This window comes from Panthera uncia (assembly GCF_023721935.1).
Source record: "Panthera uncia isolate 11264 chromosome C1 unlocalized genomic scaffold, Puncia_PCG_1.0 HiC_scaffold_3, whole genome shotgun sequence".
Taxonomy (NCBI): domain Eukaryota; kingdom Metazoa; phylum Chordata; class Mammalia; order Carnivora; family Felidae; genus Panthera; species Panthera uncia.
The window spans coordinates 34,707,181-34,723,220 of record NW_026057584.1 but is presented as its reverse complement, the minus strand read 5'-3'; the positions used below and the strand labels follow the sequence as shown (position 1 = coordinate 34,723,220).

General features: G+C 36.4%; 1 protein-coding gene across 4 annotated transcripts in view; it reads left to right on the top strand.

Annotated features, from left to right (window-relative positions):
* Positions 1–16,040, top strand: part of BZW1 (basic leucine zipper and W2 domains 1) — a 23,451-nt gene extending 7,411 nt beyond the window's left edge. For 3 of the 4 annotated variants that reach the window (XM_049615920.1, XM_049615921.1, XM_049615919.1), the window contains exons 7-13: positions 434–543; positions 688–858; positions 1,336–1,482; positions 1,842–1,980; positions 3,357–3,479; positions 3,898–3,921; positions 8,208–16,040. In XM_049615920.1, coding sequence (XP_049471877.1) covers positions 434–543; positions 688–858; positions 1,336–1,482; positions 1,842–1,980; positions 3,357–3,479; positions 3,898–3,921; positions 8,208–8,377 — 884 coding nt within the window. In that variant the 3' untranslated portion in view covers positions 8,378–16,040. Of the gene's footprint in view, positions 1–433; positions 544–687; positions 859–1,335; positions 1,483–1,841; positions 1,981–3,356; positions 3,480–3,897; positions 5,019–8,207 lie in introns of those variants that run through there. The other variant, XM_049615922.1, reaches the window with a different exon arrangement.

Sequence of the window (16,040 nt, the reverse complement as noted above, 5' to 3'; positions counted from 1 at the left end):
ATGCCAGGGAAACCCAGAAAGATTAATTCCAATTGGGAGACTTGGGAAAGTCAGAGAAAGTGACTTTAGGGAGAATGTCAAGCCAAAAAGAAAATAAGTTGCCTGATGTAATTTTCATAGTTAAATAATTCTGTTAAAATAAAAACAAAACTTTTTAAAAACTAGACTACTGAGTGTTTAATGTGCCCTATTTCCCACAACAGCCCTGTCAAGTGTAAGAACTGTTACACTCATTTTACACATTAGAAAGCAGTTTAATAACTAAAAGTACCTAACTAGCAAATGAGACAATAGAGAAATTGGAGTGAAATGGTAAGCAGCTTAGTGGCAGAGGGAAGTTTGGGGATAAAGGGAGTAAGTCTGTGGTTGAAATGGGGAGATAGAATGGTTGAAATCCACTTGTTTCTGCTAAGTAAGCTCTTTTGTTCTACAGGGGTTTCAGCAGCTTTTGCTGTAAAGCTCTTTAAATCATGGATAAATGAAAAAGACATCAATGCAGTAGCTGCAAGTCTTCGGAAAGTCAGCATGGATAACAGACTGATGGTTTGTAACTTTTTTCATTCTTCCCATTCTTGCCAACACTTAAAGTGTGACAAGGGAACTTTCTCATTTCTAATCTGTGAAAAGAAGTGGTTTTTTACTGATACTATTTAAAGACCACTTGACCAGATTAAATTCTCCTTTCAGGAACTTTTTCCTGCCAATAAACAAAGTGTTGAACACTTCACGAAGTATTTTACTGAGGCAGGCTTGAAAGAACTTTCAGAATATGTTCGGAATCAACAAACCATAGGAGCTCGAAAGGAACTCCAGAAAGAACTTCAAGAACAGATGTCCCGTGGTGATCCATTTAAGGATGTAAGATATTTTTGTTTAAACCATCTTTACGAACTAACTAGAACTTAAATAAAATTTTAGAAAAAATAAGCCATCTCTATGATTTTTTATTCACTTGAGAAGCTTTAAGGTATTTCACCAGAGTGAGTTTTAATTAGTGGCTGTTGAATTATGTGCTGGGGCTTTTCATTAGCCTTCTTCACATTTAATGCTTTACTAGTGCCCAGAAATTATAGGGCTTGGGGATTTTGTAGGGTTCAAGCCAGTGAATAGATTTTATGTTTCCATCTCCATCCTTTTCCAACTGGTTTGCCTGTGTGTAAATTAAGGCTTGGACTAGAGGTCCATCCCTTCCAGTTCTAAAAGTTCTCTGATTATATGTGGTACACGTGTGGTTCCATTGCCAGTTGTGTTTTTATGTTTTTGTAAAAGGTCTAAGATTGATGTGTAGAGTATACATATCAAAACTGATTTACTAAATTGGGATTCTTTTTGCAGATAATTTTGTATGTCAAGGAGGAGATGAAAAAAAACAACATCCCAGAACCCGTTGTCATTGGAATAGTCTGGTCCAGCGTAATGAGCACTGTGGAATGGAACAAAAAGGAGGAGCTTGTAGCGGAGCAAGCCATCAAGCACTTGAAGGTAAGTCTGACTTCACCTTTCTTTGGCTCACGGTTTAAAAACAAATACATGTTTAAAAATAGCATTGGCCTGAAATTTGTTGTTTGCTTTTGAGGGAGTATTGGAAAATATGAGCATTCCTTATTTATTCTCTAAAATACTAACATTGTATTGACAGTTGTCTGGAATCCCTGGTGCAGACAGTATTGCTTGGTTGGCTTAGTTGCTTAGAGAGCCTTCTGCTTAATTTAAGTTTCCATTACATAGAATATAATTTACAGTGATTTTGAAAGATCTGTTATGTTCTGTATTTTAGGAATTTTGAAATGGCTGGTCATTATAAGAAGTGACTACATTTTTTTCTCTTTTCCCTTTAAAAGCAATACAGCCCTCTACTTGCTGCCTTTACTACTCAAGGTCAGTCTGAGCTGACTCTGTTACTGAAGATTCAGGAGTATTGCTATGACAACATTCATTTCATGAAAGCCTTCCAGAAAATAGTGGTGCTTTTTTATAAAGGTAATTTAAATTTTGGATTTTGTGAATACATTTAATAAAAATCCTAAAATACTCCTCTAATAATTTCAGTGAGTCTGAACATTAACTCCATAAAATATTTTACTCTAATCATAGGACTGAATTGTCTCTAATTGAATTGGGTGCTTTTTAGTGTATTAATATCCAAACATCTTTAAACCTTATTAATAAGTTAAAATCTAAAACCTTCTTGGTGTGGCCTCAAATTTGTCTCCTGTTCTCTACCAGTTCTCTTCCCCAGACACACTCTTCACATCTCTGTAGTCTTTGGCCCATGACAAGTTGACTTCCCTTCTTCACTCTACCCCATTAGCCATCTTGTCCTTCAAGATCAGTTCAAAATGCTCTGGTAAAACCTTCTATTTCAGTTATTATTCCCTTTTCTGTGATCCCTATTTCAGAAAACTGATCTAAAGTGGTTAATAAAGATAAGGACTTTGTTGGGAGAGAGCCCATTGCAATATATGTAGATTACTATCGTTGTTAATAATGTTTGGGTGTTTTTAAACATCTGTTTTCGAGAGCATGCTCGTGAGTGGGCGAGAGGCAGAGATAGAGGAACAGAGGATCTGAAGTGGATTCTGTGCTGAAAGCAGTGAGCCAAATGCACAGCTTGAACTCAGAAAGTGAAGTCATGACCTGAGCCAAAGTTGGACACTCAACAGACTGAGCCACCCAGGCACCCCTGTTTTTTTGTTTTTTGGGTTTTGGTGTTTTTTGTTTTTCTTTTTTTTTTGAAGGGAGAGAGAGAGAGTGTGCTCACGCAAGCTGGGAGGATCCCAAGCAGGCTCCACGCTATCAGCTTAAGCTCAGAACCTATGAGATCATGACCTGAGCCGAAACCAAGAGTCAGATGCTTAACCTGCTGAGTTTAATGAATTATTGATCAAGTATCACTGATTACTTAATCATAAGGTTTCTCAACCTTGGTATTCCAGATATTTTGCGCCATTTAACTCTTGTTCGTAACAATCCTGTGCCTTATAGAGTATTGAGTAGCATTTCTCCTCAGTATAACAATCAAGAATGTCTCTAAACATTGTCAGATGTCCCAGCACGGGGATGGGGTGTGTCAAGTTACCTTCAGTTGAGAAAGTCACTGGTTTAGTGAGTGTTTTTCCTAGCTGTAGGTTCCTATGTTGGCAAGAAGTTGACAAAACATTTCTTTATGTAGGTTTCTCATTTTATCTTTTCTATTTTTCTTTAAAAATTGAAGAAACCAGTTGAGTGTTCTGAATACAATTGTTGTTTTTACTTGACTTCAGTAGGATATTTTTTACTACGCACACATCTGTACCTTACGTGGCATCTGACTCTGCCTGAAAAACTCCCAGATGTAATGATGACTCTCTTTCTAGCTGAAGTCCTGAGTGAAGAGCCCATTCTGAAGTGGTATAAAGATGCTCATGTTGCAAAGGGGAAAAGTGTCTTCCTTGAGCAAATGAAAAAGTTTGTAGAGTGGCTCAAAAATGCCGAAGAAGGTAAGTCTTTTACTTGGTGCAATTTGTTTGGTAAGCTGGAGAACTAATTTTGATGTGGCCACTGTATATGCCACCTTTTTTTATTCATATACCATTCTGTACCTTGAATACAGACTTTCATTCATTTCTGACAGATCTGCAAATACTCATTTACTTTAAGGCAGGTAGGGAGAGCTTGGCTTTAAATATTGAAATATTTTGATGGCTTGGCCATTAGACATTCTGAGGAGGAAAATTGAAAAGATTGAGACTTTAATATTCATGAATTTTGAGATGTATAAATGAAGGCTTGTGAATATCCTCATAAGTGGGGGATTATTAATAATATATCTTAATTAAAAATCTTCAAAGTTATAAATGGGGACTTTTGTTTTCTTTTATTGTATAATGCTTGACTGCATCTTTTCCCCTTTTCTAGAATCTGAGTCTGAAGCTGAAGAAGGTGACTGAATTTTGAAACTACACCCTCAGTAAAGCAAACAGGAGTTGTAGATAAAATGTCATGTCTCATGTGTCCTGGTTCTTACATCTTCCTACCTCCCTATATCAAGCATGATATAAGGGCTTTCATGGCAAATTTTATTTTAAATGTTTCTATGGTTACTGGAAATGTTGGGTTTAGTTTCTAAAACCATGTTTTAAGTAGCTACAGGAGCTATAGATTTGAATCTAATGTTGCATTAGTCTTTTCAGTTATCTTCTACCTCCTGTATTTTCTACTGTAATAATGTAATTTAAGGCCTTCCACAATGAACAGTTCACTTTATTCCCTGGGTTTTCTATATAAACAGTTTTCAAGATATGATTTGGTTAAAAATAATTTGTTATAAAAATTCTGTTTGCAAATTAAACTGTAAAAGTATCCAAAGTCTCAAAAGGCAATGATTTGTGTGATAATTTAGTATGCCCAAAGCCCTGCTCATCAATGAAAATCTCATATACAGTAATTGAATTCATTAACATGAATCTTGAGTATTTGGACCGTTGCTTGCATGTTGGTATTTTCTTGCATTTTTAACCCTGGATGTCCTTGAGCTCAATTGTTTGCTCTATGGTTTTTATTCTTTAGTAAAGCCATGGAGAACAAGCTTGAAAGTGAGTTGTTTGGGAAATTGTGTATGACAGAGGTGGTGGGAAGAAGAAAGTTGAGCTTGTTCTCATTAAAAACTTTTGCATTCAGTTTGTATCTTTCCAGGCAAAACCAATGGATATTCTTTTCATACAGCCATTTTCAAATGTACCTTAGAAAAATCTTGTCATTTAAAGTATTTTACGCTTGTCATGCACTTAGATTGAAAGGAAAGGGACTCATAAAATAGTGTGCGTGCCTGCCTGGCTCAGTTAGAAGAGAGCATGTGAATCTTAATCTCACCATGGATTCGAGCCTCACATTGGGTGCAGAGATTACTTTTTTAAAAAAATAAAAATAGTATGAGTAAAGGAAGTGACTATCAAATCCCAGGAAGTTGTTAAATATTAAGTGGTCAGCATGTTCTGAGACTCTAAATGTAACTCATTTCCTCTTGCCTTAGAGTATTTGTTGTAAAGAATGAAGTGCAATGATGATACATTCCCACTTGATCATGTTGGATCAACTTCATTCTCTTGACATCCTTTTAAATAACTCAAGCATCTGGCTATTAACAATACCCTAGTTTCCATCTTTTTAAATTGCCATGAGCCAAATATCTCTTATATATAATTGATCCATTTATTTCAATGGCTGCCTTTTAATTTCCATCTTTCTTTTCTTGCTGCTACCCGTATATATATTATATATATGTTATATATATATATATATATATGTATATATATATATATATATATATATATATATATATATATATATACATATATATATATATGTAGTCATTAGAAAACAAAAAATGACCACCACTTTGGTGGAGAGACTTCATATTAATAAAGTGAACATTTTGAAAAGGTTTTTTTTTTTGTTGGGAAAAGAAACCAACTTAGAATGATGCCACCACACTGAATGGAAATTGCCCCTTTCAAAGGTGCCGTTCTTAGGAGCCAAGAATTCGGTGTTTAAAAGTTCATCTTGAGGGAATATGTGTAATATAATTTGAAGTAAAGGTGTAGTGACCTTATGAAGAACATAACTGATACCATTATGAATGGGGTGAAATTGTTAAAGGAATAACTTTGATAGTTTTAATGCACAGGCAAAATGTATTCACTAGGTTTCTACATAGTGATCTGCTTTTACTTTGTAATTTGTAGTCCTCAAAAGACTTTTTTTCAAAAATAATAAAGTCCATCCTTACGCCTAGGTTATAGGTCAGTCTTCTTTAGTTTTTTGTTGGTTTTTTTTTTTTTTGGTGTATTCCATGTTTATACCTAGGAATAGCTGTACGTTATGCGTTCAGACAACGTCTCTACTGTGCAAGCATTTAATAATCGTCCTTTTCATCCTATGATTCCCTAACTATAACACCCACACAGAATTCCAGTGTAGCGGAAACTACATTAATATTTCTATAGCCAAACCATTGCATGTTACTGTCGTACAAAGTGTACCCTATTTTATTATATACTGTGTATAGTGAAAGAGTGTGTAGTCTTCCAGAACTACATTATGATCTTTGTCTGATCATAGTTTTTTTCTTCATAATGACAAAGTAGTATTTACTTACTACAATGTTACAGTAAATGGATAAGTCACCTGTGATACTATAAAGAAAGGGAATGCTTCCTAAAGACTACAGATTTTCATTTTGAATTATAAGTGGAATTTTGGAACTTGGCTGCCAACGCCCACCTATGGCCTCAAATATTTATTGCTTAATCTAGATGTTAAAATTGTACTTGTAATTATAATTGGATAATGTTAGCTGATTTTCCTAACTTGGTGTCAGTTTCCAAGGATAAGTCGTCTTTTAAGTGCCATAATTAAATATGTTTAGAGCTGATCCTAAGTTTCTTAATTATTCTGGGAGTATTGTCCTAGAGATATTTGTTTGTTCTTACGAAAACTCCAAATACAAAAATGCCACAGGAAATTTTGACATAGCATAGTGATGGTGGGGAGAGGAAATGTGTGTGACTAAGAGATGTATCTGCGTTGTACATGAAAAAGAATAAGGGTGATTGGGGGGGAGCCCTTCTCGGGTGGTATCACCCCTATTGTGACCTAATGTATCTTTTTAAAGGGGAGGGGACCTAAAGATAAACATTTTCATTGGCAGATATATCTTTATGTATATCCATATCCTGAGGCAGTATTTTAATCATTTCCCATTGGTTTTGAAGATTTTAACAGATTGTTGATTGTAACTGTATCATAAGTAGAATCATTTGGAATTCTAATCTATAAAAATCAATTAAAACCCTGTGTAGCAGTTTATAATTAAAGTTGCTAGGCATAACGCTTAGATAATGGTATTGAAATTTTACTGATGAAACTACAGGAGATTCAGGAAATGACAGAACTGTTGGTTGGCTTTAAGTGTAACAGATGCCAAAATTTTAGTGTGCAGTATTACTTGGACTACTGAATGACCTTTGTAAAAATTTTCCTCAGATGCTATTTACAGGTGCCATGTAAAATAGGTAAAGCATTTGTGAGAGTTCTGGTAAATTGCCTTGCTATGATTTCTTTATGTAAAGTAGTAAGTAGTCCTTTAGTATTGATATAAAGTGTTTCTGTTTACCAGCTTACTGAGGCCTAAAGGTTTAAAATATAATTAAATAATAGGTTGTTCAGTGGGCTTTATTTAGGTGGACTCTAGTAGATGTGATAAGTACTTTTAAAAACGAATTGCAGTGGATATGAGCTAAACCCAATCTTTTTTTTTTAATGTTTTATTTTTATTTATTTTGAGAGAGGGAGAGGATCTCAAGCAGGCTCCACATTGTCCACGCATTGAGCCTGACGTGGGGTTCAATCTCACAAACCGTGAGATCATGACGTGACCCGAAAAGTGAAGAGTCAGCCTCTTGACCAACTGGGCCACCCAGGCACCCCTGACCTAAACCCAGTCTTACCCATACAGTTATACATAATTTCGAAACTTGGTGTGGATCAGAAAGGTTTCCCAACCCCCTTTCCTTCCCTACTTTCCCTCCCCTGTTTTAACTGGGCAATTAGCAGCCATATCAAATCCAACCTTTTTTGATTTCCATGCATTTATATTTTTTTCTTTAGAATTATAGTCTCCTCTCTCCCAATAATTGAAAAAAGGATGAGGATACTTTACAGATGCACTCAGTCACTGTCAATTTAGTAACTTTTAAAAACCTTATATAAATTAAAAGTTCAACTGTTTGTAGTGCCCTAGAGGAAACACTAGTAAAAAATCTGCCAAGTCCTTTGTTTTGTAGACTGTCTAGAGGGACCAAGACCTTGTTCAAACTATGATCAGAATGTTTATGGTTGTATTAGTGCAGGCTTGAGAACTATGCATTAAGTGTATACAGTGAATTTGGGGTGTTACAAAGTTATCAGATACAGTTGAGCTGTTCCATTTCAGGAGTTCCCGGTCTGTGTGACCATTTTACAATACTGAAGGGAAAAAAGTTTAAACCTTTTTTTTTTTTCCTTTTTTAGTTAAAATTTCGAAGGCTGTGCTTAAACACTTGACTTAGAGGTAAACCTATTGTGTGACCCATTACAGACTGCAGCCTCTATTACTTCAAAAATCTGTTTTGTGTTCTCTGGCATCTTAAGAATATTTTCTCTGTAAATACACCTCATTTCCATTCTAGTTAGGAGTAACGGACCCCGGCATGGCAAACAGTTGAAGAGCGGAGAAAACTGGATAGCTGATACTACAGATAGTTGTTGGACCACCTCCAGTCCAGCCATCCAAACCAGTAATTCCATTGCTGCATTATTTGTGTTAACTGTGAAATTGGCTTCTTGTCTGTACCCTTGAAGTTGAATAAAATTTCATGAGATTCTTTGTTAACTTAGAGAAGCAATGACTATTGTTGCATTGGTTGTTGTATGCTAATAACCTATAAGCACTGGAGTTGCTTCTGGCTCCAGTCCTTGTCCTAGTCCTTCCAGTTTTCCCCCTGGCGTTTTGAATACCATTGAAAGGCCTATTCCTCTTTTTTTTGTCTGGACCACTTTGGCTGTTGTTTGGCTCACATGTACTTCAAACTTCTCCAAATGCTCAAAAACTGCAATCATTTCTCTTCATGAAATACTAGTGCCATCTACCCTCCCTGGAAAGTTTCAGCTCCCCTCCCTTCAGCCCTCACATCTGATGGGTCAAGTTCTGTCCATTTCAACTCCAACTCTAATTCATCTCACCAGTGTCTATTAACAGCCGGAGTAGTCTTTAATTCAAGTAAAACTACTTAAGAACTTTCTGCTGGAGGGACCTGTGTGATTGATTTTGTAGCTAAATCTTCCTTTTTCACTTATTCACCGCCCCCCCTCAGTGCCCAGCATCCGATAGTACTTGTCAAGTAGTAAGCATTAAATACTACGTAAGTGAAGAAATGAGAACAGGATGACCGTGCTTCTTGGATCTAGTCAGAATACTGAAGTTGAGGATGTGAAAAACTAGAATGGATGTTTGCATGTACAATGAAAGTTGTTCTGTGATTTTGGAATATTTATTTAGAAGCAACTTTGGCAAGGTGGAATCCAAGATACTTCTGTACTATGGCAAGGATTGCTGTGACTGATGTGACCTGGCTGGACTAAGAACCTGTCAACAATTAGTAAATGTGTGTTGTCAGGTGCTCTGCTGAGCTTTAGCACTGTGGTAACAAACAGGACTAGATGCCAAAATTCAGGCCTACAGGAGGGAGCTAATCACAAGTGAGGTGAGAGCAAAACCAAAGGCATGGTAGGTACTGGCAGGTTGGAGCGTCTGGTTTCAGGGCTTACATAGTCTGTAAACCCTTAAAACAACCATGAGAGACAAATCACACTCAAAACATGGTTTGCAAGTCCCTAACATTGAACAAATAGACCATGCATGTGAAACAGTTGGAGAAAAATACCCCTCTATTAGCTGTGTGGCTGGGCAAATAATTCAACCCTGAGCCTTGTTTTCTACATCTGTAAATAAGAATTATGACTGATGCCTATCTTGTGGAGTGATTGAGAAGTTTACAATAATCTACTTAAACGAAGGTACTTAAACAGTACTCATCAGAAGAATCTCTCCATGAACTGTGGCTGTTGTCAAGGATGTGTTCGTGGGGGAACTAAATGCCACTGACACTGCTAAAGCCCTGAATACAGGTTTCCTGTTTGATTTGAACCAGTAGAAGGTAATGAAAGTCCCCAAAACCATTGACATGATATTTTTACTTTAGCAACTGTAGAAAGAGACACAAGATTAACTGAAATCGTCATGACCTGGTAGTAACAATGGAAGTCATGTTTTGTGTGCATGTGGTCAAGTGTCTTTCCCAAACTCCATTCTAAAAATATAAAAGTTATAAGTCCACAAAGGTTAATGGCATATGATAAGTATCTTTTGTTGAGAGAAGGAAAGCAGATAGGTGACCAATTGGCGGGGTTTTAGCTTTGTCTGTTCTGCTAAGCCCCTGCGGTGCAGCAGAGAGCTAACCATAACTTAATTCAATACCGCAGGTCTAAGGGAAGACTCAGAAGTTGGGGCACTGGTTTCTTTTAAGGGTGGGAGTGAGGAGCAGGGTGGAAAGCATGAGTTTATTGGAGTCTTTAGAAGGAGTAGCCACCTTTGTCCACTCCCCTTACCTTACACCGCCACGTGACTGGACTTAAATTCAGCAGAAAACAGAAGGTTTACCATCTGCAGAAAGAAGTTGGGGCTATGGACTGGCGGATACCAGACACAGGTAATAATACTATATTAAAATGCAAAAAACAAAATGGGCAGATCCATAGCATTATACATCTGTGTGGCAGAGATTAACAATTGTCCCTGATACTATTCTCTGACTTTTTCTTAGAATCCCCAACATTTAGCTGGACATATGACTGCTCAAAAAACATCTCAAAAAAGAAGACGAAGAAGAAGAAAATACATCTCCCAGCCCAGCCTCCCTTGTAAGTGTGGCCACATGATTAAGTTCTAGATGGCGGGATGAGCTATTTCCAGTGCCTTTGAAGAGGCCATGTCTTCTTCCTTCCCTTTCTCCTTCTTATAGCTGGAAATGGGCATGATGACTAGAGATCAAACAGGGCTCTTGGACCATAAAGATGAGGGATGATTTGCTGAGCATTACAAAGCTACAAAATAGAGCCTGAGTTCTTGACACAAACTTTTTCAGTGTTCCATCTCTGACAACCTACGTCTGGACTTCTTTCAGATGATAAAGAAAATATCTTGTTTAAGTTATTTTTATTTTAGGTCTCCTGTTACATGCAGCTGAATGTAATCCTAAATAGTTGTTTAGAAATATAAAGAGAAATAGCAAAAGGGACAGACTCAAAATAGGCTCAAGATGAAAAGCTGAATAGATCAATCCTCATAGGGGAAAAAACAAGTGGTAGGTGTGCCATTTTTTAAGTTATTATCTTGTTTCAAACACTCTTGTCCTATGTGATGATGAGGCTGGAGCTCTGCAGACTACATTTCTTACATGGGATTAGAAGTAGGGAAAGGTATGGAGAAGAGTGTTCCTCAAAGAGGAAAGAGCATGTGCAAAAGGCTGGAAAAAAAAGGAATTTGGTTTATTCAGGTAAAAAATACATTAGGTCTAAAAAAAATTAAGTGTACAATGCATTGCTTTTTAATTCCTTCACAAAATTGTGCAGCCATCACCACTACTGAATTCCAGAACATTTTCATCATCCCAAAAAGAAACCCCCACAACCATTAGCAGTCACTCCCCATTTCCCCTTCTCATCTCATCAGCTGTACCAACCACTAACCTACTTTCTATCTCTATGGCTTTACCTATTCTGGACATTATTTCACATAAATAGAATCATACAATATGTGGCTTTTTATACCTAGTTTCTTTCACTTAGCATAATGGCTTTAAGCTTCGTCTAGGTTGTGCCATGCATCAGTATTTCATTGCTTTTTCTAAAAGGCCAAATATTCAATTGTATGGATATATCACATTTTATTTATCCATTCTTCAGTTGATCAACATTTGGGATGGTTCTACTGGACTATTATGAATAATGATGCTATGAGTATTTGTGTACAACATTTTGTGTGGATGTATGTTTTCATTTCTCTTGGGTATATACTTAGGATGGAATTGTTTGGCCACATGGCAACTCTATGCTTAACTTTTTGAAGAAGGACACAAATGTTTTTTAGAATGGATGCACAAGTTTTACATTCCCACTAGCAAATTTCTCTACATCCTCATCAACACTTATTGTTGGCTTCTTTGATTATAGCCATCCTAGTGAGTATGAAGCATTATCTCGTTTTGGTTTTTATTTGCATTTCCCTGATGAGTAATAATGTTGCAAATCTTATTGGCTGTTTGCATATATTCCTTGGAGATATGTCTATTCAAATATTTTGCCTATTTTTGAACTGTGTGACCTTTTATTATTGAGTCATAACACTTCTTTACATATTCTGCATACAGGGCATAATTCCCTTATCAGATATATGGTTTGTAAATATTTTATGTCTGTAGTTTGTCTTTTCATATTTTTAATGCTGTCTTTTGGTGTGTGTGTGTGTGTGTGTGTGTGTGTGTGTGTGTGTGTGTGTGTTTAAGTAGGCTTCAAGCCCAGTGCAGAGCCCAATGTGGGGCTTGAACTCACAACCCTGAAATCAAGATCTGAGCTGAGATCAAGAGTCAAAAGCTTAACTGACTAAGCCACTCTGGCACCTCTTGATGCTGTCCTTTGATGCAAAACCAGTTTTTGAAATTGTACGAAGTCCCATTTATCTACTTTTGTCTTTTATCCCCTGTGCTTTTGTTATCATATCAAAGTAACCACCTAATCAAAGTTCATAAATATTTACTCCTGGGGCACATGGGTGGCTCAATCCATTAAGCAACCAATTTTGGTTCAGGTCATGATGTCACTGTTTGTTGGTTCAAGCCCTGCACTGGTTTGTTAGTTTGAGCCCTGCCTTGGTTTGTTAGTTCAAGCCCCACATTGGGTCATCTGCTGTCAGCACAGAGCCTGCTTCAGATCCTCTGTTTTCCTCTCTCTGCCCCTCCCCAGCTCATGCTTGTGCACTCTCACTCTCAAAAATAAACATTAAAAAAAAAGAAAATATTTACTCCTATGCTTTCTTCCAAAAGTATTACAGTTTTAGTTCTGACATTTAGGTATATGATCCATTTTGAGTTAATTTTTATATGTGGTGTGAAGTAGGGATTCAACCCCATTCTTTTGCATGTGGAAAACCAGTTGTCTTAGCAACATTTCCTGAAAATATTATTCTTCCCCTTTGAATTGTTTTGGCACCTTTTTTCAAAAATCAATTGCCCACTTTCTGGATTCTCATTTCAACTCCAGTGATCTGTCTATCCTTATGACAGTATCATACAGCCTTGATTGTCACTGTAGCTTTGTGGTAAGTTTTGAAATTGAGAAGTGTGAGTCCTCCAATTTTGTTCTCTTCTAAAATTGTCTTGGCTATTTTGGGTTCCTTAGCATTTCCATTTCTGCAGAAAAGGAAGCTGAGATTTTTGTAAGAATTATTATATCTTAGATCAGTTTATGACTATTGCCATCTTACAACCCGTGAATATGAAATGTCTTTCCACTTTTTTAGGTCTTCTTTAATTTCTTTCAATGGTATTTTAGTAGTTTTCAGTGTGCAAGCTTCACACTTCTTTGGTTAACTTTATCCATAAATATTTCATTCTTCTTAGTGCTATTGTAAATGAAATTTTCTTAATTTCATTTTCAAATTATTCACTATTAGCGCATAGAGATACAATTGTTTTTTATATATTGATCTTGTATCCTACAACCTTCCTGAACTCATTTATTAGTTCTAATACTTTTTTCAGTAGATTCCTTAGGATTTTTCTTGACACATACCATGTTCATATCATTTACAGATAGAGAATTTTACTTCTTCCTTTCTGAGGAAGACTTGCCTATTTGCCTTGGATAGAATCTCCAGTGCATTATTGAATAGAAATGCCAAGATTGGACATTCTTTTCTTGTTTGTGATCTTACAGGGAAATTTTTAGTCTTTTTATCAGTAAGTACAATGTTAACTCTGGGTTTTCATAGATGCCCTTTATCAGATTGAGGAATTTTCCTTTTTTTTCAGCTTTATTGAGGTATAGTTGACCAAAAAAAAAATTGTATGTGTTTAGGGTGTACAAAGTAATTAATATATGTATACATTGTGGGCACCTGGGTGGCTCAATCAGTTAAGCTTCCAACTTCAGCTCAGGTCACGATCTCACGATTTGTGAGTTCAAGCCCCATGTCAGGCTCTGTGTTGACAGCTCAGAGCCTGGAGCCTGCTTTGGATTCTGTGTCTCCTTCTCTCTCTGTCCCTCCCCTGCTTGTGCTCTGTCTCTCTCTGTCTCTCAATGATAAATAAACGTTAAAAAACTTAAAAAATGTATATGTATATGTTGAGAAATGATTACCACAATCAAGTTAATTAATACATCCATCACATCGCATAATTAGCGTGTGTGTGTGTGTGTGTGTGTGTCTAGTGAGAATACTTAATATCTACTCTCTTGGCAAATTTCAAGTATTTGAAATAGTAATATTAACTATAGTCATCATGATGCATAGCAGATCCCCAGAATTTATTCATCTTATGCCTGAAAGTTTGTATCTTTTGACCAACATCTCCTGCATCCACTATCCCTCATTCCCTGGCAACTACGATTTCTACTCTGTGGTTCTAGGAGTTCAACTTTTTTAGATTCCCCATATAAGTCAGAACATATAATATGTGTCTTTCTGTGTCTGGCTTATTTCACTTAGTGTAATGTCCTCCAAGTTCATCCATGTTGCTGCAAATAGCAGGATTTTCTTCTTTTATATGACTGAATAATATTCCAGGAATTTCCTTCTATCCCAAGTTTATTGAGTGTTTCTCTCATGAAAGGGTGTTGGATTTTATCAAATGCCTTTCCCGCATCTATTGAGATTATCAAGTATTTTTTGTCTTTTATTGTATTAATTTGGTGTATTACATTGATTTTTCATATGTTGAACCATATTTTTTGTATTCCTGGGATAAATCTCATTTGGTCACAGTGTACAATCCTTTCATATGCTGCTGTATTTGGTTTTCTAGTATTTTTTTGAGAGTTTTGCATCTGTATTCATAAAGTATATTGGTCTGTAGTCTTCTTCACCTGTGAGGTCATTGTCTGGTTTTGGTATTTGGCTAACACTGGCCTCACAGAATAAGTTGGGAAGTGGCCCTCTTCTGTGTTTGCTAAGAGTTTGCAAAGGATTGATGGTAATTTTGTAAACACTGGTAGAAGTTACCAGTGAAGCCATCTGTGCCTGAGTTTTTCTTTGTGCAAAGTGTTGTTGTTGTTGTTGTTGTTGTTGTTTTTAAGTTTTATTTATTTAAGTAATTTCTGTCCCCATGGGGGTTTGAACTCATGACCCAGAGATTGAGTCTCATGCCTTTCCAACTGAGACAACCAGGCACCCCTCTTTGTGCTAGGTTTTCAATTACTAATTCAATCTCTTGCTATAAATTTATTCAGTTATTTCTTCTTCTATCCTATTTTTTTAAATATTTTGTTTTAAAAAGAATTTTTTTAAATTTTATTTTTAAATAATCTCTACACCCACCATGGAGGTTGAACCCACAACCCTGAGATCAAGAGTCACATGCTCTACCAAATGGGCCAGCCAGGTACTCCTATTCTGTTTCTTCTTGAGTCAGTTATTTGTGAAAGGAAATTTGGCATTATAATAAAATTTTTAAATAAGCATATCTTTTGATTTAGCTGTTCCAATCCCAGGAATTTATTTCCATTATATATTGCTATATAATAAATCACCCCAAAATTTAGTGACATGAAATAACAACTTTTATTATGTTCACAGATTCTGTGGTTCAGGAATTAGGGCACAGTAGAGACCAATTGCCTCTACCTCATGTCTAGGATTCCTAATCCAGGAAAATTCAAACAGTTGGGAGAGGGAAGTAACTCAAATGACAGAGGTCTGGAAACATTTGGAAGATGGTCTCAGATGACTTGGATACTGGGGCTGTTGACTGGAGCACCTACATGTGTCTGGCCCTTCTCAGTGACTTTGTCTTCTCATAGCATGGTAGCTGGATTCCAAAAGGTAGTCTCTCAAGAGGGAGCTGCTGAGAGCAAGTGTTTGATGAAAACAAGATGGAAGCTGCATGACCTTTTATTGACCTCGTGTGACTTCTGCTGTTGTCTATTATTTGAAGCAGTTATCAGTTCCAAAGAACATGTGGAGTTGGAGATATTGTGGAAGACATTTTTAGAAAAAATCTGCCACACCTATCTTATAGAAAACTTGTATTTGATAAGTAAAAAAAAGCAACAGGCACAATCTTATTTGTAAAGTTTTAAAATGTGTACATATATACAGAAACAAATGCATACAGAGAGAACTGGAAGGAAATGGGATATCTATACCAGTTATCTCAGGGATGGGGGTGAGGAAGATATGTAAAGCTGGG